Source organism: Tursiops truncatus, chromosome 6, assembly GCF_011762595.2.
Source record: "Tursiops truncatus isolate mTurTru1 chromosome 6, mTurTru1.mat.Y, whole genome shotgun sequence".
NCBI lineage: Eukaryota > Metazoa > Chordata > Mammalia > Artiodactyla > Delphinidae > Tursiops > Tursiops truncatus.
Window position 1 is genome coordinate 8,653,616 of NC_047039.1, and position 26,702 is coordinate 8,680,317.

General features: G+C 40.8%; 1 protein-coding gene across 1 annotated transcript in view; it reads left to right on the forward strand.

Moving 5' to 3' along the window:
* Positions 1-9,031: 9,031 nt before the first annotated feature.
* XKR6 (XK related 6) overlaps positions 9,032-26,702 on the forward strand; it is a 270,750-nt gene continuing 253,079 nt past the window's right edge. The window contains exon 1 of the mRNA XM_033857570.2: positions 9,032-10,279. Coding sequence (XP_033713461.1) covers positions 9,546-10,279 — 734 coding nt within the window. The 5' untranslated portion in view covers positions 9,032-9,545. The remainder of the gene's footprint in view (positions 10,280-26,702) is intronic.

Consider the following 26,702-nt stretch of genomic DNA (forward strand, 5'->3'; position numbering starts at 1 on the left):
TCAAAGCTGTTGGTCTAAAACAAAAACTTAATTTTGTCATTTCTCTGAATCAAAGCCTCTGATGATTTTCCACTGCCCTATACAATCAACTTTAAAGTCTTAAACCTGACTTTTATGTATCTTCAAAAATGACTCCAGTCTACGCTTACCATCTTCCTCTTCTTTCACACCTGCATCTGATGCTGTAGGCACACTGAAGAGTTCCGAGAGCACCAGAGCTCCTTCATGGTGCTGCCTCTGCATCTGTTACGTCCTCAACTTGGCATACGTCCATCCCCTTCTCTGGGAGTTCTAGAGATTTTGCTTTGTTCTACTAGATTCCTTGGGCAAAGTGCTTAATACTTAGTAAGTACTCAATACCTATTGCTTGAATAAATGAGTCTCAGACTATTCTTATGTAAAATGAGAGATTGGATGAAATGACGGTTCCTTATGGCTCTCTTTTTAAAATAATTACACGAACTTAGACAATGTAAGAGTACATATAAATAAATGAAAATTTGTGATTGAAATTCTAAATGCTACAGGATTTCAGAGGAAGGAGGTATCATTCTGTGTTGGAATAATCAAGGACTTTTTTTTTGGTACGCGGGCCTCTCCCGTTGCGGAGCAAAGGCTCCGGACGCACAGGCTCAGCAGCCATGGCTCACGGGCCCAGCCGCTCCGTGGCATGTGGGATCTTCCCGGACTGGGGCACGAACCCGTGTCCCCTGCATCGGCAGGCGGACTCTCAACCACTGCGCCACCAGGGAAGCCCTCAAGGACATTTTTTGCTGAAGAAGGTGGGATTTGAAACAGGTGTTGAAAGATGAGAGTGATTTTGAGCCATTGCTAGCATGATACCTTCTTCTTGTAAGCCTTCATTAAGTTTATTGATTTGAATTTTTGAATTGAATGATAGACAAAGGGGAGGTAAATAGACTTTGTGAATGAAAAACACAAGGAGATCAGAAGCTCTAGTGCAGGAATGAGCCAGATATGTGTGGACCATGAGAAAATTTTCCTGATAAGGGTGTGTTCTGTTCAACAGTGAAGATTAATTTTGACTATGTAGGTTGGGAACAAGATTATGGAAGATCTGAAAACTAAGGGGTGCAGACTGAACTTTGTACTGTAGTAACTAGTGAGCTATCACATGTTTTCACAATAGCATGATAGAATTTTACGTTTGTTAGCCTGGTGATGGTAAGCAGGCTGGGTGGGAAAACAAGAGAATAAAGTCATGGAGATTAGGTAGGAAGCCTCAACTTGGATAAAAGTCATTCCTTATATTTTTTACATCTCTTTATGATTTAGAAAGCATCCAATAAGCCTATAAGAGAACTTCTCACAACAAGCCTCAGAGGAAGGTAGGGCAGACATTAATATTCTTATCCTATATAGAACTGAGATTCAATCTGGATTTGTCCAAAGTCACAGAACTGGCCAATAGTGTTCCTGGAACTCAACCCTAATTTGTGCCTTTTTAATCTCTAAGACCAGTATTCCTGTCATTAAGAAAGAGAAATGAAAGAGGAGATATCAAAAACTGAAAATATACAACTTTATAAGGTATAATTCACATTATGTAGCAGTAAGTTGTGGCCTGAATATCAGGAAATGTAAGTCCTAATCCTTGAGTTAATGTGATCTAGTGTGACCTTAAATAAATGTCTTCTACGGCCAGCTTCCTCTTCCTCATCTGTAACATGAAGGGTGTTCACAAAATGCTCTTTAAATTCATTCTGGCTCAATGGTCTTGGAGTTTGTGAGTGAGTCATCAGCTAGGGGTCTGGATGACCAAGTGAGGCTGGTATCACGGCAGTATGAAAATTGGAGGACAGCATCAATTTGAGGGCCAGGAATGATGAAATCAGGTTTGCACAAGAGGAAAAAGTTAAAGGGAGTGGTTGGCAGAATAACAGTCCTCCAGATATGGCCACATCCTTATCCCTGGAATCTGTGAACATGTTACCTTACATGCAAGAGAAATTGCAGATGTAATTAAAATAAGTATTTTTTTGAGATAGGGAGGTTATCCTGGATTATCTCGGTGGGAAGAGGGAGGAAGGAGAGTCAGAGTTAGAAAAGAAGATTTAACGACAGACGCAGACGTGAAGTAATTGCTGGCTTTGAAGATGGAGGAGGGATATGAGCTGAGGAACGCAGGCAGCCTCTAGATCTAGAAGAAGCAAGGACATGGCCTCTCCCCTAGGACCTCCAGAAGGCCCACAGCCCTGCTGACACCTTGACACTCGCTGAGACCCCCTCTGGACTTTTTTTTTTTAACGATTTATTTATTATTTATTTAATTTATTTTTGGCTGTCTTGGGTCTTAGTTGCGGCACGTGGGATCTTTGTTGAGCCACGTGAGATATTTCCTTGCCGCGCGCGGGCTTCTCTCTAGTTGTGGCACACAGGCTCCAGGGCGCATGGGCTCTGTAGTTGTGGTGCGTGGGCTCTGTAGTTTGTGGCACACGGGCTCTAGTTGAGGTGCACGAGCTCAGTAGTTGTGGTGCGCGGGCTCAGTTGCCCCGCGGCATGTGGGATCTCAGTTCCCTGACCAGGGATCGAACCTGCGTCCCCTGCATTGCAAGGTGAATTCTTTACCACTGGACCACCAGGGAAGTCCCTCCCCAACCCCGGCTCCCGGACTTACGACCTCCAGAACTGTGAGGCAATAAATCTGTGCTGGTTTAAGCTACCAAGTTTGTGATAATTTCTTACAGCAGCCTCGGGAAACAAATCCAGGGAGTGTCTAGGGAGGGAGGACTAATATTCACTGCCACCTACTGTATCCCAGGCGTTGATATCACAATAAGCTTGTGGGGGAATCAGTGTGCTCACTGTTTTATCCATCAGGAAAGTAAACCTGAGAGCGGAAGTAACTTGCCCAGGTGACACAGTAAGAGTGGGAATTCAGATTCCGGGCTGTGTGACTGCCGGTTCCATCATCCAATTTCCGGTATGAAAGGCAAAGTCCACAAGAAACCTGCATGGTTGCTTAATCTCGCAGTGCTGGAAAACCAGAGGAAATATGGTAAAAAATCAATGAACTAGGAGCTTGGGAATGGCGATGATCTAGCAACATTAAGATCTAGCAACATGAGGCAGGGATGGGCCAGCATCAACCCTAACTCAGTGGCAGGTACATTTTACACTATTTCAATTAACCGTCACAAACCATGCTATGAGGTACATTTTATTCTCCCTGTTTTTATGTCTGAGGAACTGAGGCTTAATTAAGAAACTACCTTGCCCAAAATCCTTTAACTAATGACAGAGCTGGGATTTAAATACAAAGCTCACCTTTTTGACTAACAAAACAAAACAAAAAAACCCAGAAACTTTTATTTAAAAAAAAATGAGGGGCTTACCTGGTGGTGCAGTGGTTAAGAATCTGCCTGCCAATGCAGGGGACACGGGTTCAAACCCTGGTCCAGGAAGACCCCACATGCTGCGGAGCTACTAAGCCCGTGCGTCACAAGTACTGAGCCTGTGCTCTAGAGCCCATGCTCCACAACTACTGAGCCCGTGTGCCTAGAGCCCGTGCTCCGCATCAAGAGAAGTCACTGCAATGAGAAGCCTGCGCACCGCAACGAAGAGCAGCCCCCGCTCGCCACAACTAGAAAAAGCCCACACGCAGCAATAAAGACCCAACGCAGCCAAAAATAAAATAAAATAATAAATTAAAAAAAAGGAAGAGCCAGAGAAAGGCATAATTTAATTATCACTTGAAAGTATATGACACACACACAACCCCCAAGCCAAACTCACACAGAAGATTGTAATTGGCTTGAGGTCATGGATGTTTATATCATTATTTGCTCTCCAGGGTGCTTAAAACAGTCTTGAGTAGATTGTAGGCACCCAATGTACACTCACTAGATGGAATCTGTCAGCGGGATCCAGGGGATTCTGTATAAGGATGACTGAAAAGACTGAAACCCCGAAATCTGGAAGGATGAAGGTTGAGATCTGATGGAACCCAAATGTAGCAGAGTCCCCGCTCCCCCTTAAAGTTTTTCTCTGTGCCTCCATCCATCACTGATTTCCTCTTTCTCCTTCCTGATTTCTCCTTCCTGATTGCCCCAAGTGCTTGGGCACTGGATCACTCAGTTTTGCACTTCATTCTGCTGCACTGATAGCAACAGCGCCCCCTGCCTCCTGTATCAACCCAGCTTTCTAGTCTCCCCATCCCTCTCTCTCATCCTTGCTCTCCAGCCTGATCGCTTGTCCATGCAAATCCTTGTCTCTGGACTGCCTGATGCCCTGACTAGAGCCGGTGGAATCCCTGCCTCACACCAACCTGTATCTAGATCCTCCTTGCCCATTGCTCCAACTTTTGGGGTTAATTCTCCCTTCCCCCACAATGCCTTCTTTAACTCTTCCAGCTCTTTTCCTCCACTTCCTCTAATCCTTATAGAAATATAAGAAAATTCAAGAAGGGTTTAAGTCAATTCACAGATGGTAGAGTTCTTAAGAGACAGAAAGATTTACAAAATACTCCTCAGTGGAGCTGCTGTCCAAAAATACAGATGTACCTACCCCTTCATTCCTACCTGTCTCTGCAACCCTGCATGTGTGTGCACACTCTGCATCCTTCAAAAATAAAACCCTCCCTCAAACAATTATTGCCTTTCTCCCATCCCTCCCATTTCTTCCTACCACTACCACCATCCTATAGGTATCACTGTAATTTTTTGGAAAAATACAAGCAAATAAGAATAGGTAACCTTATCCCTTCCCCTTCCTTACAGAAAACATAGCAAGCTGTATTGTTTTGCACCTTACTCTTTTTGGAGAACAAAGTATACTGCAACTCTTTCTATATCACTAAAAAAGAATAGTGTAAATTTACAATATCACTGCATGTATTCTGTAGTGTAGATATGCCACAGTCTAACTAATTTAACTAGTCTCCTTTTGGATTGACACTTCATTTTTTTTCTCTCCCATCTTTTTCCTTGCTATTATAAACAATGCTAAATGAATAATCTTGGCCACATGTAATTTCTGGCATGTGCATATTTATCTGTAGGATAAATTCCCATAAGAGGGACTGCTGTCTCAGAGGGTGATTGCATTTGCAATTTTGATAGATACTACCTAATTCCCTTCCATAGAGGTTGTACCATTTTGCAACACCAGCAGGAGTGTGTGAGAGGGCTTGTTAAAATTTCAGTTCTTAACATCAAATATAGAAATGGAGCTTCTCAGGATAATGGGTTCTCTGTGCTTACTCTGCAGTGCTCAAAGAAGTCCTATATCTATTGAAGACAATTGGATACGAGGAATAGATTTGATAAGGATGACATCCACCTACTGGTTGTGAGGCTTTACCTAGGCTCAAAGTAGGAAAATCTTGTGAAGAATGTAGGAAGCCCTTTTGCAATGCTTTTTCTGGGGCAAATCCTCGTGTTGGAATTCAAGTGTCCTGTCTCTCAGATGTGTATCAGCATCTTACATAATAGGGTCCCTCCAGTGACTAAACCAGTGACACTGACTTCATTTCGAGGGGCCAATAGCTGTCTGGCCCAGGGCAAGGGTAGAGTAAGTGGTTTAGGCTTTAGAGTCTAGTCCATGCCTACCCTACCTCCTAAGGGTGAGACTCTGGGTGTCATGAGACTGATTCAAGCCTGTTTTCTAGACCATTAGAATGGGGACACTAACGCTCATGCCTTTTTGGACTGTTGTAAGATTAAATGGAATAATGTTTGGGATAGTGACTAACACACAACAGTATTCGACACTAACTTGCCCTCTTTACCTTTCTGAAACTCACAGAGAATTGGGACAAAAACCCCAAAGTTCTCTCTAAACAGCCAAAATGTATGCCACAATTTCCATATATTAACTCTGTCTCACTTTACTCATAGAAGAGGCTCTAAAAATCTATTTACTGTTATTTTACATGTTATTCCAGCATCTTTTGTAGTTTGGCTTCTCAGCCTATATCCGAGTGGAAATAACAGGAGCCAAAGCTGTTAACTGACTGATGAAAAGCAGAGCTTAAAAAAATTGTTATTTCGAAACAACAATAACAACAAAAGTGACCAGTAGGCCTGGGTGCCTCTTTAGCAGGCCCATAGACAGTCAGAGTCTCTTAACATAAGGCTACCTTAAGGGCAAATCATCAAGAAAGGGTTAAGTGGTGTGCTGGTAAGAAAGCAGACCAGTGGGCAATGCATTTCTTTTATTCCCTTCCCCACCCCCGGTTTACTAAAGAATTGAGATATCTCTGTAATATATCAATTGAGTTTTATGAAGATTTACATCATAAAATGTAAAGTAATGCAATGAAAGTCACTTCAAAGGGTAAATTTCAGTTACGTGAAAAATTAATTAATTCACTCATTTAACCAATATTTATAGAGTGCTCACTAAGTGTTCAGGACTGTGTTAAATGCTGCACTGGCTTGGACATCTAATTGCCCCAAAATTCTAGGTTAAAAAAAAAAAGGACCATTCATAGCACAGTCCAAATTTATGTTAACCTTTCAATGAGTCTTCATGAGAGGTTTATTATCATTGATTTCAATTTTAGAAACTCCTGGGTTCTACAAAGTATCCCTTCCATAAAAGGCAGAATGGTAAAATTTTTGAAACAGCAAATGTAAAGTTGAAATCACTTGACAGTCTGTGAATCTTATATATGTACTTTAAACTTCAATTGTGATAAACCCTTTTGACTTAGCCTCATTTGTCCCCGTTATATAGTGACTGTAATTTACTTAGCTAATTTCACTAGTAGATTATGTTCCTTCAGGGCACAGAGAAACAGAAAATCGTAAATATGTCATTGCTGCTTGCTTTTTTGTCTCATTTCACAGGCTCACAGGCTCAAATAGAGAAAATGTATTTAAAAACAAACTAATTGCATCTATTTCCTAGAATTATTTGAAAATGCTTTCATTTATTAGAGATACCAAATCTACTGGATGATAGAATTTAAGTAACTATATGTTGGCATATGTGAACATAGCAATAACAATAATAGCAATAGTAATAATAATAATAGTTATTATTAATCCAGTGCTTACTACCTATCAGGCATTGTGTTGAGAGCTTTGAATAGACTATGATCTTTAATCTGTCCAACAACTTCTTTTTAAAATAAATTTATTTGTTTTATTTATTTATTTTTGGCTGCATTGGGTCTTCGTTGCTGCTAGCGGGATTTCTCTAGTTGCGGTGAGCAGGGGCTACTTTCTGTTGTGGTGGCAGGCTTCTCACTGTGGTGGCTTCTCTTGTTGTGGAGCATGGGCTCTAGGCACACGGGCTTCAGGAGTTGTGGCACACGGGCTCAGAAGTTGTGGCTCACAGGCTCCAGAGTGCAGGCTCAGTAGTCGTGGTGCACAGGCTTAGTTGCTCTGCGGCATGTGGGATCTTCCCGGACCAGGGCTCGAACCCGTGTCCCCTGCATTGGCAGGCAGATTCTTAACCACTGTGCCACCAGGGAAGCCCTGCCGAACAACTTTTCAAAGAAGCCACTGTTATATTCCCATTTATATAATGGAGGAAACTGGGATTTAAAGAGGTTAACTATCTTGTTCACTTTATTCATGTTTTAGTGGAACTGGGATCCAAACCTGGGCAGTCCTACTCTACACCTATGCCATCTTTTAAAGGTGTTATTAACTCAAATTCAGTAAAGAAAGAAGTAGTATCTCATCTAAATGCAGAGTAATCCTTACCTGCTGGCTATAAGTTTTACGCCCATAGGAACAAGGAGGCTTAAATTATAGTGTGAAGTAAAAGGATACCCTTATGTGACATGTTTCCAAAAGTAGATTTTGGATTATTTCTTCCCCCCTCCCCCCTCAAATGGCAAAGGTAAAAATTCTCTTTGAGTACTTTCTGTAAACGTCTTTACAGGTTTTAGCTTGGCATAAATACCCATGAAACGTTGTGTACCAAAATGTGGAATCCTCACCTTGCCCTGCCACCCCCAAAATTTAACTAGGAGCTATAGTGTTAAATATTATATATCTCAAAATAATGATACTGAAAATTTCAAAGGCATCTTTCTTCCCCGAAACCTCAATGCCATACAAATATTACCTAATTTGTCCTATTTGAAGGAAAATTATTGGCATGATTAGAAGGTTTTACTGAAGGAAGAAGTAGACAGAATCAGAAAAATGAGCACAAAAATCCAGAGAGGTCAATGAGAAAATTCAGGGTTAGAAAATTTTTTCTTTTAACTCCAAAATGTTCCATTCACCTGATCAGTAACAATTGTGACCATGTAGCTTTCTCTATCTGGCTTCAAATATACTTTCACTAGAAGATCATTGTAATTCAAATCCATTCAGTGCTGCTTCACTTTTGTAAACTGTTAGTTAAGTAGTGTACCCTGCACCTATTTTAATCATATAGCACATTGATAACATTTTCACTTATTTAAAGCCATGTTTACTGACAGATCCTTAGCACCAAAAAAATTCTGAAAGGCAATTTTCACACATCCAAAAGCTTGAAGAAGTAACTGACACAGCTTAAACCCTGGCTAGTTCTGAATTTTCCAAGTTAAGGTCACAGAATTGAAAAACTGCATACTTAAAAAAAAAGTTGGTAGAAATACATTTTAATCGTGAAGAAAATACACTCAAGGTCACAATATGCCAATTCAGTCTTCGCTGTAATTTTCAAGACCCAATCAGGCTGGTTATCACTGGATTTTTGCCTGCACTTTTCTTAAGGGAATGGTGAAAACTTTATTGCAAAAGATGGTAAAGTTATCAGTGACAAGAAAATCAGGGGGTCAACAGAGGTAAAAGAGGAGGGAGTTGTCTAAATAGAAGTGAGAATCAGTGTGTATGGGAATCTAAACTGACTTATACAATTTGTAAAGACCCTCAAAATAAGAAAAGGAGACAAATTTAAAAGAAAAAAAATCAAAAAAGGAAAAGAAACAGCCAAAGAGGTGAGAGACAGCCATTTTGATGGGGGGGGCGTCTAACTACACAATGAGGTCATCCTATCTCCCGGAAGTGACACGTAATCACCTGCTTTGCACTAGCTCCGCCCCTTCCCTCACAGGTCCCGCCCCTCCGCCAGCAGCCGGGAGGGTGTTAGGGGGCGTTTCTCCAGGAGGAAAGCTGTGAGCTGCGACGCTGAGGAAGGGGACCCCAAAACGTCTGGCACTGCCCCCTCCAGGGATCACTTTGGACCGCCTCACTCGGCCCAGCGGGATTCAGAAACGCCGAGGGGTCAACCTGATGGGTTTCGGGGTCAACGGAAGAGGGGAAGGGGAGCCCTGGCGGGGTGAACCCCCCGGTCCCCCGCCCAGCAGCTGAGGCACAGGAGGGCGGCCATCTTGGCCGGGAGGGTAGGGCTGGGGAGCTGCGGGCGCCGTGCGATTGGGGGGCTCGCCCGGAAGTGACGCCAACTACCCGGAAGCGGAGGGGGTTCCCTGGCCCACTCCCCCCTCGTTCGTTTGCTCCCCCGCTTCCTCCCCGCCCCCCTTCCTCTCCATTCGTTTCCCCCCCCTTTCCCTGCCTTCTCCCCCCCCCCCACCCGTCCCTCCCCCCCCAACCTCCGGAGCTGGGAAGAGAGTCAAGATGGCGGCGAAATCCGATGGCGGTGGCGTGGGGGTGGGCTTCGCCCAGCTGCACAACCTGGACGAGGCGGTGGGCAGCGGCGGCGAGGAGGACGGGGAGCCCGGGGGAGGCGGCTGCGGCGGCGGCGGCGACGGCAGCGAGCCCGGCGAGAGCAGCTCGCTGCACATCTGCCACTGCTGCAACACTTCCTCGTGCTACTGGGGCTGCCGCTCCGCCTGCCTGCGCTCCCTCCTGGGCAAGAAGCCGCGCCGCAGCGCCGCCGCCGCCGACGGGGGGGACCAGCCGCTGCAGCCGCCCGGGGCCGCCGGCCGCCACCCCCCGACGCCCTCGGCCGAGCGGCCGCAGCCGCCGCAGGTGGAGCGGCCGTGGCTCGACTGCCTGTGGATCGTGCTGGCGCTGCTAGTCTTCTTCGGGGACGTGGGCACCGACCTGTGGCTTGCCCTCGACTACTACCGCAAGGGGGACTACGTCTACTTCGGGCTGACCCTCTCCTTCGTGCTGGTGCCGTCCCTGTTGGTGCAGAGCCTGAGCTTCCGCTGGTTCGTGCAGGACTACACGGGCGGCGGGCTGGGCGCCGTGGAGGGGCTCAGCAGCCGGGGCCCCCCCATGATGGGGGCCGTCTACGGCCATGGCGCGGGGGTCCCGGCCACGCCGGGGGCGCAGCGCCTCTGCCGCCTCTCCGTGTGGATCTGGCTGTCGGTCATCCACCTGCTGCAGATGGGGCAGGTGTGGAGGTAAGAGCACTGCGGGGGTGGGGGCGGGGGCGGGGGCCTGGCCAGCTGGCCCTGCAGAGGGCCCCGCGGGCGAGGCCGGAGCCCTCCGGAGTGCGCTCCGCCCTCGAGGGGCCCCGCAGGTGGGCCCCTCGGACAGGCCTGGCACGGGGTCTTGAAGGAGGGCTTTGCCACGCACTTCCCCTGGCGTCTCAAAAAGACCATCGTGCGGTCTGGATCCCTGGCCACGCCTTTTGGCCCGGGGAGGCCCAAGTCCCGCTGTATGTCTTCATCCCTGGTTCGCACTTAGCGGAGACCCTGCCTCATCCTCCCTCTCCTCTGTCTCTGTAGATCTCTATATTCCCGTGGTCCCTTGCCCCTGTATCCCAAGGTAACCAGGCGCTAGCGCTTTTTATCTGCACCCTAGCTCGCCTCCTGGGGGAACCTTCCTTCTTCCAGCCGGTTTGCACTCGGTTTTGTGCCCCGGTGAGACACCTTCCCCTCTTTCCCCGTCTTCTCTCCGCAGTGGCCTGTGTGGGGCTCTGTGCAACTCCCCTGGCTGCCTCTCCTTTCAGTGCTCCGTTATTCCACGCCCCCGCCCCCCCGTCCGGCGACCCCCATCCCCTGCAAAGGACTCCAAAGCGCTGCTCTCCTTGAAGGAAAAATGACTTTTATTGCTGGATTAGACGTGCCCTTTTCTTAGTGACAGGTAAAATTGTATAATATATGATAGGTGTAAGCGTTTGTTTTTAACTCTCAACCTCCGAAAATCACTTAGCCACCTGGACATCTCTTCTGGTGGAACGTTGTTGTTGGTAGCTAGGCCAGTGCGCAGGTGATTTATGTTTACACAAGCCCCAAGCTTAGCCCTGGGGCTCTTTCCCTTCTTGTAAATTTCACATGTGCCAGGTGAATCCCTCAAAAACCACTTGCAGATTTTTTTTTTTAAATAGCTTAACTTGCTAAACTAAGGAAATGATTTCATTAAAACGTTGGTAAATCTGTGCCCTCCAACTTAAATCAGCTTGAGTGTATTCTGCAAACAGTGAGTTGTGGGTGAGAGCGTTCGCAAGAAAAAAAAAATCTTACTGAAGAGAAATTATACAGAGCTCCTCAGGTACGTTGCTTCTGTGAGAAGACATTTTGCCTACACTGCTCAGGCACCTATTCCTAGTAGGAGATATTAGGTGCTCAGAATTTCAGTTTACTGGTATGTACTCAGGTTAACTGAAATGAAGTTCAGTGTGTTTTGAATTGTTTGTCTAGGTCTCTGTTCAGAATTTTAAATAAAAACATTTCAGAAAGCATGGGGAGGAATTAAGTCGAATCACGAAAGAACAAGAACTTTGTCCTGCAGAATTTACATGCAAATTCAGGATAGGGGACATGTGAGTGGTTCTTGATTTTTCTGGTCCTTGCAGGGTAGTTTACTGGTGTTCCTAGATTGAACCAAGCAACTTTTTTTCCTAGCTCTGTTTGTCTGAAGATAATTTATTTCCTGCTGATAGGTTTGTAAGAAGAGAAGGAATAAAATAGAAACAAAGATTATTGATTAACTTTTAGCGATTATGAGCCTAATATGGGGTCAAGGAAAATTTTGACATATGTTTTGAATTTGAAATCTAAATCTAAAAACTCCCCAGTCCATACTGAATCAAAGATAGTGTGTTTAACATAGGGGATACCTTTTTTGGTTTCTTGCAGGTTGGTAAGATGCAAAGGTATGAAGGGGAGAGGGACAAAAAGTATGGGGAGAGATTTTGAAATAGTAGTAAAATTGAACAGCATCTAATTAATAAGTAGGCTTGTACCGAAAGTCACCTATCTCTCCATGTTAGGCGTGGAGATGTGGGCAATCAAAACCTTGGTGTCAGGTTAAAATTCCTGAGAGAATTGTTTCTAATGTAATCCATCATAGATATTTATTAGCAGTAAGCTTTTGGGACATACTGAAATTGGAGTTCTGTTTCACAGATTTTTTAGGCAGAGTAATCCCGCACTATTGACCTAAACCTTAATTGTATTTGGTAAAGTAGTAGAAGTCCCGGTTGTGGACAAACTGAAAAGTATATTTTAAATATGAATTTAGCTTTTATAATTGTTTAAAACAGGGTTGTGTATTATTTTTCCAGATTTTTATTGAACTTTCAGAGTCTGTAGTGGTAAATATATATATATATATATTTTTTTTTGAAAAGATGCTTGTGATATTACTATGTCTAAAGTTTTTGGTCCTTTTTCAAGATTAGAATATATGTCTAAATATTTTATGAAGTTAAGGTATTAAAAGGCATGCTAATTCATCTAAGTTATTTATTCCAACGTACTATACTTCAAAAGAAATATTTACTGAGGAAGGATTTTATTTTTTTTCAGTAAGCTTGTTTACTTGAAATACTCCAGGAGCAGAGTCTGCTCTTTAATACCTGCTAGGCATGTGGCTTGCATGGAAATCATTCATAAGTAAAAGCTTTGGAGAAAGGTATTTATTCTTTTCTAGTTTTAATCTCTTGGCAAACTTGTCAGTGTGTATAAACATACATCATCTCAGTTTTTTCTGCAGATCTTTTGAGGTTACAGTTTGTTCCCTTAATCATATTTGCTACTTAAATTTTATTTCATGTGGTCATGTGACATAAAGGTTAGGGTCTAAGAATTTGATTTGGGCCACATTTCTAAGAAAAGATATTGGTGAAGTATATTGTCAAAACTGATTGCATTAAACCATGAAGCGTGTCTCTTCATATGCTTTTTTTTAATGTAAAATTATTTGACTCGCGTGAACAAAAGCACAGTGCTTATTTAAGAAAAATTAGTTTCTCTTGACATTAAAGTGGTAAATTTCTATGCACGTTGCCTTTGCTATCAAGATGGAAAATACTTGACATCTCTTTCACCAAATGACTTCACAGAATGTAAGAAAATATTTTTGGGTGGGCCAGAGTTGGAGCGTGGAAGAATAGTTGCCTGTAGGATGATTTGGTTTCATGAACCTTGTTTTGCAGAGCACTACTGTGTGATTAAGGTCTGTTTAATGGATGCTTTACCTTCCCTAATTAATTACTTAACGTGGAACTTACCGTCTACCTTTATGTGCTCTGTTTTTCAGGTGCTTTTCCCAGGGATAGCGGGTCTGTGAGTCACTCATACCAGGAATAGGGGTCTCACCAGGCTTCAGTTTAGTACAATGTGTTGTTATTAGAAAGTGAGATCATTTCCTTGGAGGGTTAGAGCTTAGAAACAGGTTTGCATATTGCATTTTTGTGTGTAAATTTTTTCCTTCAGTGTATCAGCTTTTCTTTGCTTCTGTGCTACTTTTAGGGGGTGCTTAGTGTTGGCTTGGCAGTTCACTGCAGTCAAGAAGCAAGTTCTTTGACTAAAATTTCATGTAATGTCATGATGTTGTAGCCGAATCATTAATCTCCCTCTTTATGTATTTATTTTTATGGGTATGTTTTAAAGACTTAAAACTTTTAATTAAGATTAAAGCCTGAATTTTATCTGCCATTTTTAAAGTGAACGTCAGCTGTTCTTTATCTTGGGAGATGAGGTGATGGAGAAGGTTGCCTTCAAGTGAGAGGAAGGAAGCGGTGTTTCACCTGCCGTAATGGGGTCATCAGTCTGTAAACAATCTAAAGCTTTGTTGTAGCATTTTTTCCATTTCAAGACTTTGATGTAATATAGGGATACAACTCTCTAATCAGCAGCAAATGTTGCTGGGCTGGTGAAGATGCTTTTTTAACTTATCTCCCCCTACCCTCCCTCAGTGTAGGGATACTTGGAAAATTATGGGGCTTTGTTCTTACTGAATATTTTAGAATAGCGGTTCTTAACTCTGGCTGAGAATAGAACCTACTACAGCTTAAAAAATGCCTGAGCATTGCTGGACCTGCTGAGGAAGAATCCCAGGGCTGGACCCAAGCAGTCTTAGTTTTAGAAGCTCCACAGGTGATCAGATGGGCAGCCAGGCTTGAGAAGCACTTTTAGAATTGGGTTTCAGGCTTATTCCATTTCGAGATTGTTATTGGGTTTATGTTCTTAACAAATAGGATGGAACAGTCGGAAATGGAATGCTTTGGTATTGTGAAGCTTGGTTCCTGGACAACACCATAACAAAACAACTTTACCTTGGAAACATGAGTGTCTAAATACAGTACTTGGGGCCGTCTCAAGTGTATGCACTTATAGTACTCAGTGTTTTTTTCTTTGAGCCTAAGTATGGATCTTATTCTAAAAGGATTCCTAGATTCAAAGCATTCTTCAATAAATGTAGCTCACTTATCTGACTTTTATGTGATTCAAATAGCAGGTTTATGATTGTGTTGCATGTACAAGGGAAATTAATTTTGAAATGATTCTCTTAAGTAGGCTTGAGGTAAACAACGCGATTACGAGAGGTGTTGGACTAAGTGATCTGTAATGTCCCTCTAGCTCTAAGATGTTGTGATTTAGGAATGGAAATGTTACCTTTCAAATAAGAAAATTCACTCGTGGGGCCAGAATACCAGCCCTAGTCACGATAAAAGATTGTATATGTGTATTTGTGTGTGTGTGTCCGTTTGTGTAGGAGACTTTATATAGTATCGGCTTATTACTGAATGAGAATCTCTATATTGTAAAAATCTTTTTTTTTTTTTCCCATTTTGGTCCATATGTTTAATGGAATTCTGGTTCAAAAGAAACTCAGTGGGATTTTTTTGAGGGGAAACTTGAGGAAAATTGATTGGAGAAAAGTAATGTGTTTGAGTAGTCAAAAAAACCTTTCAAAATTCAAAAGAAAAGTGTTGAGAAAAATGTTCCTCTGTCAAGAAGTGAATGTGCTGTAGTGTCAGTAATTAGATCAATGTGCCACTGGCAGAGGAATTAAGCAAATAGGTGTTGAAGCAGAGTAAAGAGAGAAATTGACAGGTTTGTGGGAATTTAGTAGGTAGTAAAGGTGGCATTCCTAATCAGTGAAGGAAAAAAAGATTATTTATCAAATGATATTGAGGCAATTGACTACGCAATTGGGGGAAAAATAGCTCTCTACCTTACATAAACAAAAATTCTAAAAGAATTAAAAGTGTAAACATGAAATATTAAATTGTAAAAGCACTAGAAGAAAATGTAGGATAATAATTTTATAATCGTGAAATGGGCAAGATGCTTTGACACCATCAAGGAGAAAAGGGATAAATTCAACAACATAAAGTCTCATCTAGTTACTCCCTTCCTCCTCCCCCTACCTGAAAAATCGTGGAAATGCGTGATGAGTTGTGAGGGTAGAAGAGTTATATTTAGACAACGAGCTACTTACCTAAAGGAGAGCGAGTATGAAGAAAGCATCTCTGAAGATTATTTCTCATTTTTGAGTGAACAGAAACAGTAAAAACTTGACATCTATGGTGAATTTTCAAGGGAAGGTGATGAAAAAATGGCACACTTTGAGTAAAATTGCAAACAGTGCTGAAGGATAGTATTTCCAGAATGATCTAGAAACAAAACACCAAATTTGTATTGCAGAAGGCTAGCATTCCGGAAACCTAGTAGGCACATGTCAGAAATCATGAACAGTTCATTTCTGCCTTTTAACATCATTTGCTTTGCTTTTACAAACTTTATCCCTAAAGCCAATTAGTTAGCAGTATGTAATGGATAAATTCTGGAGAGTTGGCAAGATTAGGTGGGATGCAAAAAGAAATAAACTGTCTCAATTGTTGCTATTTTCATCATGGGTTGGTTTGATTTACAGTATGCTTTCTGCAAACAAGATTGTGGTTAAAACTTTACTCCTTGTGATACTCTGTTTACCTAGTTCCCAGTCAGAAATTGTGAATTTCAAAGAATTAATTTTTTTTAAATCATGAAAATATAGCCTTGTTTAAAAAGTTCACTGACTTTTGTTTTTTGCCGAAAGACAATCCACTATTTACCACTACTGGAGATACTCAAACAAAACAAAACAAAAACGAAGAAAAACACCACAGGGCACAGCAATAGTATAAAGGGAACATTGGAGTTAAGAAATCAGGTTTATCATTCTGCAAGTTCAAAAAAATCTCTGGCCTCCATTTCCTCATATTTATCAAATAAGGAGTTAAACTAATTGATCTTTCAGGTCCCTCAATTTTAGAAAGTCTATTATGCTATAGGTATTAGCACTCCGAAGTTTTAAACAAGGAATTTCAGACTCTAGTTTGAACAATTAAAATATTTAAAAATGTGGATTTCTTAGGAACTGCTTTGAAGTCCTATCATGTATTATTTTGACTTATTAATTTAAAAAATTTTCATCACTTGTAATCACTTTGCTACCTATAGAGGCATTATGTATATATTGCTAGCTAATGTCAAAATTTATAGCAGATAAGACTTTCTGAAAAACTTGGTATCCTGGTTTATTAGCTACTTTTGGGCACTTGCAATTTCAGCTAAAATTACGTTAAGGTGTCCTTTTATAATCCTATGTTTAAAATTTTTTACTGTCAGGTTAAGCTAAAGCAATGCATATATCTAACATATATTTTGGAGGTTTTTCTGAGTCGTTTACCTAGATTAATTTCTAATTGGGGAGGAACCTCAAAATCTCCTACTGCAATTTATCGTTTGATATGTATTCTCTAACTTTGAAAAGTTAATGTTTGTAAAATTTTTTTTTTTTAATGATAGCTTTTCTGTCAGTTGTGAGCTGTTTTAGGAAATGATTCTAAGTGAGTTTTTTTTGTGTTTTGTATTTTGTTAGATTAAGGTATAGGTACTTTTTTGGTTTAAGTTGAATTTGGGGAAAAAACGTGATTTGTTTGAAGGATTCAGTGAATATTACTATGACAAGAACACATTTGTACATAAAATTCAGCTTTAGGTTTTTTTCTGTATGTCTAACGTAGGTGGATCTTGGTATATTGCATTACTGTATTTTAATATACTTTAAAACAAATGACAGTATCCTAACGTATTTTGTATATTGCTAACAAAAAGGGTCTTTACGAGTATATTGCTTTTATCCTGAAATATCAAACAAGTGGTTTTAAAAATAACTTTTGTATGCAATATTTTGGTCTTTTTTCTTTTTAATTGTGAGAAAGCTATTTCTGTTTTATATTGGTCATTAATATACAGGGCATGGATTATATGTCCATCAAATCATTTCTAGGAAGAAATTTGAATATTCAGTTCACAGAAAGGTAAACATATCAGTTTTCTTCACAGCATCCTGGGAAGGGAGGAAGAGTTGATAGTTATTGTTTACCCTGGCCAGATGTTCTCAAAGAATCATAGGTACATGAAGTAGAAAGTTTCTCTTTGACCATTATGTCCGCTTTTTCATTCTGTCTTAAACATACTGTACACATGAAGAAAGACGGCAGAGGTGAGGAAGACACCAAATTCATGGCTTGGAAAGCCTGGTGATAAAATAGAGCCGGCAGGAAATTAGGAACCCAGGCCCTTCCAGACAGCAGACACTTTCTGCTTTCTCTCTTTGGCTGTGTTTCTTAGAGTGGTCAGAGAACCTCTTGTATTAGGATAGGCCTGGGGCTTGTTAGAATGCAGATTTGTGGGTCTACTATGGGCTTAAAGAATCAGAACCTCAGGGAGTTGGACCAGGGAATGTGTATTTTTGCTCTCTTTATTATGGAAACTTTTAAGCATACAGGGAAATAGAGGAGTATATTGAACACCCAGTACCAACTACTTGGATTCTGTAATTAACATAGATAGCTTTATGTGTGTTTAACATGTATCATGAGGTTGCACCTCTCCATACTTTGCCTCAAATACTAAATAATTAGACTAATTCTGCATAGCTATAATACTATTATCCCATCTTAGAAAATTCATGGTAATCCCATAATTATTCCATAATTGAAGAAAATCATCTAATAGTTGTTTCACGTTCAGATTTGCTCATTTGTCGCCAACAATATCTTTTATAGGTTTTCTCCCTCCCAACACGGCTTAATCAAAATTGCTTAATCAGCATTGCTTTTATGTTTCTTTAATGCTAGAACAATTCTTAAATTTTTCTTTTCTTCATGATGTTAACTTTTGCAGAGTCTGGGCCACTTCTCTTGTATGTTCCGTATTTTGGATTGCCTGATTGTTTCCTCCAAGTTTGATCTGCCCTCTGTATTTCGGGTAAACTTGAAGGTGCTTCTAGGGGCTTGATTATATTCAGACTACATAGTGTTGTCAAAAGTACTGCTTTCCACTTCATATTTGCATCATATCACATTATAACATGATTCATCTCACTGTTCGTGATGCTAAGTTTTATCTCTTGGTTAGGGTTCTGACTGCCAGATTCTTCTGTATAAAGGTACATTTTCCCCTTTGCAGTCAGTAAGTCACTTGTGGAGTAAGACTTTTGGCAAGGTGTCAAGGCCTATTTCCTGACAACCTTTTACCTAATAGTTTTAGTGGCCATTGAGAATCCTTGCCTGAATCAATCATGAATTGCTGGTGGGAGGTGGGATTTGTATTTTAAACAAGCTCCCTAGGCGTTCTTAGCTCTCTAAAGTTGGAGAGCCATTGCTGTACTGGAATCAGGAACTGAGAGTTAAAGAAAAAAAAAATCCGTCCTGAAGAAGTTACTATGAATCTAGGCACTGGTGGGTTTTCAGCTGGTTGTCAGTAGACAGAGTTTAAACTTCATGTTAGTTTTGGAGGAACAAATTTGAAATATGTCTCATGTGTTCTCTGTATGTAACAGCAATAACCTGATATAAGGGCTAATATAACAGGTTACAGTGTATGACTCAAAGGAGAGTGGAGGATGCATAGAAATTACTAAGGTGGAAAGGAAACAATATTAGAAATTCTTTTTTTACAAATGTCTCGTTTAAATTTTTGTAAGTTTTTTTGGTGCCCATTTTCAGATGAAGAAATGGGTTTAGAGAGGTTAAGTAATCTGATAAGTCACTGGTGACTGGTGGAGGAAAGTTTTGAAGCCAGATCTCACTGACGGCAAAATATATGCAGTTTTCTATATCTCTTGTAAGGATCCGGAGCCTCTTCTCACTAATTACTTTACTTTACTTTACTTTGGGACTTCGCTGTTTTGGCTTATTGAAAGTGGAGGAATGATATTCTTGAACCACTGGGGCCTCTTCATGTACACGCTGAGGTTCTTTGAGACCTCTGATTTCAACTCTAGTGTATTAAACTCTGCAGACAAGATGCACCCATATGTTGATTCTCTGTTTACCTGTTGGAAATACCAAGAGTAGTAGCTCTTTCCTTAAGGTTATAAAGCAGTTTTCAAACTTGACTGTGCTTTGGGGTCACCTGGGGAGTCAGATATTTGGGTTTTACCATAAGAGATTATGATCCAGTAGGTCTGGGATGGGCCTTAGAATCTATTTTAAAAAGCCTGTGTTTTCAGAAAGATCCCCAAGCAGTGCACAGACAGGGATGAGAACCACATTTCTATAGGCTGATTTCTACCAATATTTACAGCGGTAGTTCTCCGGGAGAAGGAGTTTATATTAGAATCACTTGGGAATATTTTTTTGTGTGTGTGAACTTGAGCACTAGGCGTATCAGATATAGAGGGGTGGAATGAATAAAGGAAGCTCTGATGATGATTTTAATGGAACACCAGTTTTAATGGAAACAGTCTCTGATTGGACCGTACTCTTAGCTGGAATGGTTGGTGAAAGTGTGTATTAATCAAATGGTAGCTATATTTGCCATATACTATGGCATATGGGTTATACATAAGTTTTAGAATACTGTAAAGGCATTTTACGTTAAAACTGTACAGCATATAATTGAATATTCTTTTGATTCAGAAGCTTCTTTGGAAGTTTGAAGTACTTCAAGGTCATTATTAACACAAATGATCACTGTTGGTGCTCTAAAAGTGCCAGGTTAGAGGCATTTCATTATGTTGGGAAAATTGATACTCAGTGCAGAGTGAATTTCATGGCTCAGATTTTCAGAAATGTTATATTTGTTAAAATTGGTGCCAAGGATAGGATTCCTAAAAAGAAACTGGTGAATGAAAGGGGAGAAGTGTCCTAATAGGTATTAAATAGGTGTCGTTAGAGACAGGAATGAAGGAAGCAGAGAAGGAAAATGACCTAACTACATTTTGCTTGATGGATTCACGGGGAGGAATAGCTAGGGGAGGGGTTGGGAAGGGGTTTTACAGTCTTTACTCTTCCCTGCTGTAAGTTATTTAGTACAGTGGATCAACAGGGACCCCTAAACTCTACATACACCAAAATAACATCCTTTGAGCTCCATCTAGCAATGGAGCTCAAATGTGGCAGTGGTGAGAAAACCCAGGCTCCTTGTAACTCGGAAGCTCAAGGTCAGAACCTCTAGGAGAGAAAACAGCTGGCAGAGAGGGACACAGGATGTATGGGCAGGCACACCATACACTGGGTTGGATCCTCTGTGATTCTGGATAAAAATGAACAGAACTCCAAATCTGTCATTTTGCTTGGTTATAAGGAACACAGCTTTTGAGTAGTAAACTAAATAGTAGTTATAAATAGCCCTGTTATAATAGTAGTTATTAATAGCCCTGTATGTTTAGGATGCTGCCATTTTGCCTTTTGTAAGGCAGTTTTCATTAAAGCTTTCTCTGAAGGAAAAGATATGCATTCCAATAGAGAAATTATGTATTCAAAATTTAAGCAACCTCAGATGGCTTTGCTTAGACCTAGTGCGTGATGGCGCATTTTGGGGTTGGAAGAAAAGAGAAGCAACATGAAGGACTTTTTACTCTGTTCACAAATTAAACAAAAGTTATCAAAACGAAGCTGAAGTTAAAAGCAATTACATTGTAAATTTGGAAAAATAGAGAATTACAACATGTTTATAGCATTTGTGGACCGTATTTGTGGTTTCCACTATTTGATAGGGACCACATAATTTTTAGGTAGTTTTCAAGATGTAGTCTAGGATTAAATGAGATGGTATTTGTCAGGCATGTTACAAGATTTTGAATAGGGCCCTGTGAGATTGGAATGTGTCATTCTATTTGTTTGGCATCTGCAATTCACTCTCTCAATTCGTGGTATAATCATATCTACCATAATGTGATAGTCCTGAAAACCCTCTCATTCTGTAAAATCACACAATGCAAACAACAGGGCTGTGGGAAAAATAGGATTAAGGCTAGACTACTTAAAACCATGTGACTTTGTAACCAGAACACTAACAAAACAATGACAATCCAAATATTAGCACCATAGTATCGGGGACATTTGCACTCAGCTTCATATCCAGATGGTTCAAGGCCTTATTTTATCCTGGGACATGCTTTTCCTTCTTTGATATGTAGATTCTTGTAGGTATTAGCTTCTACTGGAGGCCATTTTCACCAAAATTGAAGCTGTGGTCCAGGGTTTAGCCTTCACGTGTGCCCACAGCATCACTAGGTAGAGGAAAGGATAAGGAATATGGAAGACACTAAACCAGCCACCACTGCTTGTACAAAAGGAAGGTATTTTGGTAAGATTCTCACCGGTTTTCTTATTCTTGTTTTTTCCTAAGTCTTTATTATTTGTGAAAAATCTTGCCCTTGATAGCTTCAAAACATTAACATGCTGGGAAGAATCACTTACAAACCAAAACTATTTCCCCATTATACTATTGTCGTTCCCATTTTGCCAGTCATGTGTGAAATAATACATGTTACGGGAGCATGCATTGTGGCATAACTGACATGTTTTTGAATCTGTGATGGTGTCAAGATGCAGCTCTTGGAGTTGTCAAGGTTCTATTGTTTTGCGAAGTTCTAGTTTTGGAGATAGTACAGCGTTTCAAGGTTAAGTGAAAGTTATTCTTCTCATGCTTTGTTGGCCTTTATATACAATAAAGAAATGAAGAGGGGCTATTTCAATCCACTTTTAAATTTCTGCTTCTGTAACATAGTCATTGGATGGAATGAGCTAATGTCTCAATGCCACATCAGCCCTTGAACTACATGTATGGAGCAGGAATGGCTTTAAATTTCGGCCCATTTGAAATGTAGTTATAGTGAGGCTTTATATTAAAATTCATCTGAGTGTACAGTAAATGGAAAAAAGAGCAACAGTAGCCAGTTGTCAAGGAAAAAACTGATGGGTTTAACAAACACGGCTTTCAGCAATATAAACAATCTGTTTTCATAGGGTGGTTTTGTTTTGTTTTAGGATTGGGAAAATGTCCACATTAAGTCGAAGTTAGTAAAATGTGAAAGGCAGCAAATATACAATGTGTATGTTGAGTATTACAGTGTTTTTCTTCACTAACTGTAATAACAAACATTTCAGTGGCTTAACACAAGAGGTGTATTGTCTTCTGTGGGTGGTCCTGGCTGATCATGGCTTTAGCATCCTTTAGAGACTCAGCGCCCTCAGCATTCAGCCAGAGAAAGGAAAGAAAATATGGAGAAAGCACAACTGCTTCTTAAAAGCCCTGGCTTGAAGTGACTCACATCACTGGTGCTATCATCCCACAGGGAGAACAGCCCTGTGACTACGCCCATATAAACGGAAGCCGGGGGAATGTGGTCCTGCCCAGGGAACAGCTTTGTACTACAGAAGAGGGAGCTTGTGTTTTGTTGACTAGAGACTGAGGAAGAAACAATTCTCTACTTAGGTCAGGTATTCTCCGGATTAGATTGAGGGAGGGAGGGAGGGAGGGAGGGAGGGAGGGAGTGTGTGTGTGTGTGTGTGTGTGTGTGTGTGTGTGTGTGTGTGTGTGTGTGTGTGTGTGTGTGTGTGTAATGTAAATTGCTATTGATTGGAACATAAAAGAGACAATTCCTTTTAAAACTTTGATTTATATTTAATATTTTAGGATTTGCTAGCCATGTCAGGTGTCTCATTTTACTTTTTTTAAAAATCTTTATTGGAGTATAATTGCTTTACAGTGTTTTAGTTTCTGCTGTACAACAAAGTGAATCAGCTATATGTACACATATATCCCCATATCTCTTCCCTCTTGAGCCTTCCTCCCACCCTCCCTATCCCACCCCTCTAGGTCGTCACAAAGCATCGAGCTGATCTCCCTGTGCTATGCAGCAGCTTCCCACTAGCCATTTATTTTACTCTTAAAAATGTCAAAACTGTTCTTAGCCTGAGTGGCATACAAACACAGGTCAACCCTATTTTAACTGGTCAGGTGAAACAAGTAACTCTATTTAAATTAACTTTTAAAAGTAACAACTACGTTTAATAATTTTAAGTGTGATCTGTGCTAAATATACTAAATTAAAATATAATGAAATGGTACAACTAGAGTTTTGAATAATTTTTCTTCAGATGAGATTTCATTGAGGTAAAAATGGCCTTCATAGACTAAATAAAAAGTACTGTAGCCTTGTCAGTGTTTCATGTCTTAAATAGATCATCTGGTTTAGGACAGTTTGGGATCTTGACATGTGCTCACAGAGGTTGTAACTTTAACAAAACTGTGTCCCATACTTAGGGAACTTGTTGGCTTCTATTCCCCAAATAACTGCCCCCCAAAATCACTCCTTGTTTTTTGTCTTTTAATTGTACAGGCCACCAAATAAATACGTGTGCAAAATTCATACCTAAATTTGGAGATTTACACTAAAACTTTGTTAGTAAAACTGATTGGATTCTATTTGTTTTGCGTGTTAATAATCACTGGGAATGGATTAAAATTATCTAAAAATTCCTTATAAAGGTGTTAAAGCATCTAAATATGATTTAAAGTAAAACTGAAATGTTTTCATCAAAACACGTCGATATGTTTTATAAGTTCTTCTAGAAATCATAAAATATTATAATATAGAGACCTGTTAGTCTAGTAGTGAAGGTTTAACGGTCAACTGTTTTAAGATGCTTGTTCTGTTAATTCCAAATATGACTTAGGTTACATTTTCTGGTATTCTTTGTTTTTTGTTTTTGCCTTTTTTTTGCGGTACGCGGGCCTCTCACTGTTGTGGCCTCTCCTGTTGCGGAGCACAGGCTCTGGACGCGCAGGCTCAGCGGCCATGGCTCACGGGCGCAGCTGCTCCGCGGCATGTGGGATCTTCCCGGACTGGGGCACGAACCCGTGTCCCCTGCATTGGCAGGCGGACTCTGAACCACTGCGCCACCAGGGAAGCCCCCCATTTTCTGGTATTCTTAATTGGCTTTTAAAAAGTAGGTTGCTAAAGCATTAAAATAATAAATATGCGTATTTATTTAGAGGCTATTTAATAATTAAAGTTTCTCTACATAATATTATCACCAGGTGAGACTGTACCAGGGTCTAGATGAGGATCCTTTTTTTTTCCTTACAAAGCCAAAATCTGTGACCTGTATGGCTAATACATAATTAATATCTTCTCAACTATTGTGCTTGAGAGATAAAACAGCAAATTATAATTAGAATAAAAATCAGACACTGAAACCTTTAATAGGAGCTGTATGGTGTTACAGGTCAAATACGCACTACTTGAGATAAAATTTTTTGCCTGGTTGATCTTATTAATATAATTTTAATACTTTTAGTGTGTTTACTTATATTATCTGGTGCTGGCTTAGTCTTTCACTCCCAATATTGCATCTGTTGTATCCAGACAACATTGCCCAGACTACAAGCAGACGTGACTCCCCAATGTCATAAGAAGCCACTGGGTGACCCTGTCTGAGCTTGATCAAAATAATTACTGTTACGTCCAGGGATTCCAGAATGTAATACTGTTGCAGATGTTAAAATGCTTACACTGTGTTTAGAAACTTATTCCTAAGCCTTTTCAGTTTTCAATTCATAAGCCCACTTGGGTGGATGCTCCAAAATTTTACTTAGTGACATTGTAGTAATATTAATCCACACAGATTGTAGGACTTCTCAAGACCAAAGGAAAAATGAATTGCTAAACTTCACGATAGTCTTAAATAATAGTGTTTAAAAAATCCAACAGGGACTTCCCTGGTGGCGCAGTGGTTAAGAAGCCACCTGCCAATGCTGGGGACACGGGTTCGATCCCTGGTCTGGGAAGATCCCACATGCCACGGAGCAACTAAGCCCATGTGCCACAACTACTGAGCCTGTGCTCTAGAGCCCATGAGCCACAGCTACTGAAGCCTGCGTGCCTAGAGCCCGAGCTCTGCAACAAGAGAAGCCACTGCAATGAGAAGCCCGCACACCGCAAGGAAGAGTAGCCCCTGCTCTCCGCAACAAGAGAAAGCCTGCGCGCAGCAATGAAGACCCAAAACAGCCAAAAAATATAAAATAAATCATTTATATAAAAAAAATATATGCAGGGCTTCCCTGGTGGCGCAGTGGTTGAGAGTCCGCCTGCCGATGCAGGGGACACGGGTTCGTGCCCCGGTCCGGGAAGATCCCACATGCCACGGAGCGGCTGGGCCCGTGAGCCATGGCCGCTGAGCCTGCGCGTCCGGAGCCTGTGCTCCGCAGCGGGAGAGGCCACAGCAGTGAGAGGACCGTGTACCGCCAAAAAAAAAAAAATATATATATATATATATATATATATGCACAAAAAAATTCCAACAAATAATACTTCACACTAATTAAGATGGCTCCTAACTACATCTGAAACTAGCATGATATTGTAAATCAACTATACTTCAATAAAAAAAAAGATGGCTCTTATCAAAAACCCTGAAAATAACAAGTATCGGTGAGGATGTGGAGAAATTGGGACCCTTGTGCACTGTTGCTGGGAATGCAAAATTATGTAGCCATCATGGAAGCAGAACGGTGGTTTCTCAAAAAATTGAATATAGAATTATATATGATCCAGCAATTCCACTTCTGGGTGTCTACCCTAAAGAACTGAAAACAGGAGCTTGAAGAGATTTGTACAACATGTTCATAGCAGCATGATTCATAGTAGCCAAAAGGTGGAAACAACCCCACTGTCCGCAGATGGATGAGGAGGTGAAATGTAGCACCCATGTGTAATGGAATATTATTCAGCCTTTATGAAGGATGGATATTCTAACACATGATACAGCATTGGATGAACCTTGGTGACATTATGCTAAGTGACATAAGCTGGTAAAAAAAAGGGCAAATACTGTATGATTCTACTTTTATGAGGTAACTAGAGTAGCCACACTCAGAGAGACAGAAAGAATGGTGGTTGCCAGGCCCTGGCAGGGGGGTAATGGGAAGTTAGTTTCAGTCTGGGAAGATGAAAAGAGTTCTGTGGATGGATGGTGGTGATGGTTGCACAGCAGTGTGAATGGACTTAATGCCTCTGAACTGTGCACTTAACAATGGTTAAGATAGTAAAGTTTATGTCATGTGCATTTCATCAAAATTTAAAAAAATCAACGGACCTTTCGGATAGTTTTATTTCGTCATAGTCCTACTCACTGATTAAACACAGAAAACAAATGAACAAACAAAATCTTTTTCTCTTCCTTGCCCAGTACTGTTGTTAATTTAAAAAACAGAAGTAATATTAATTATGTCCCCACAGCCAATCCATTTGGATCAAGGCATACCGCTTTTTTTTTTTTAGTAAATTTATTTTTTATTTTTACTT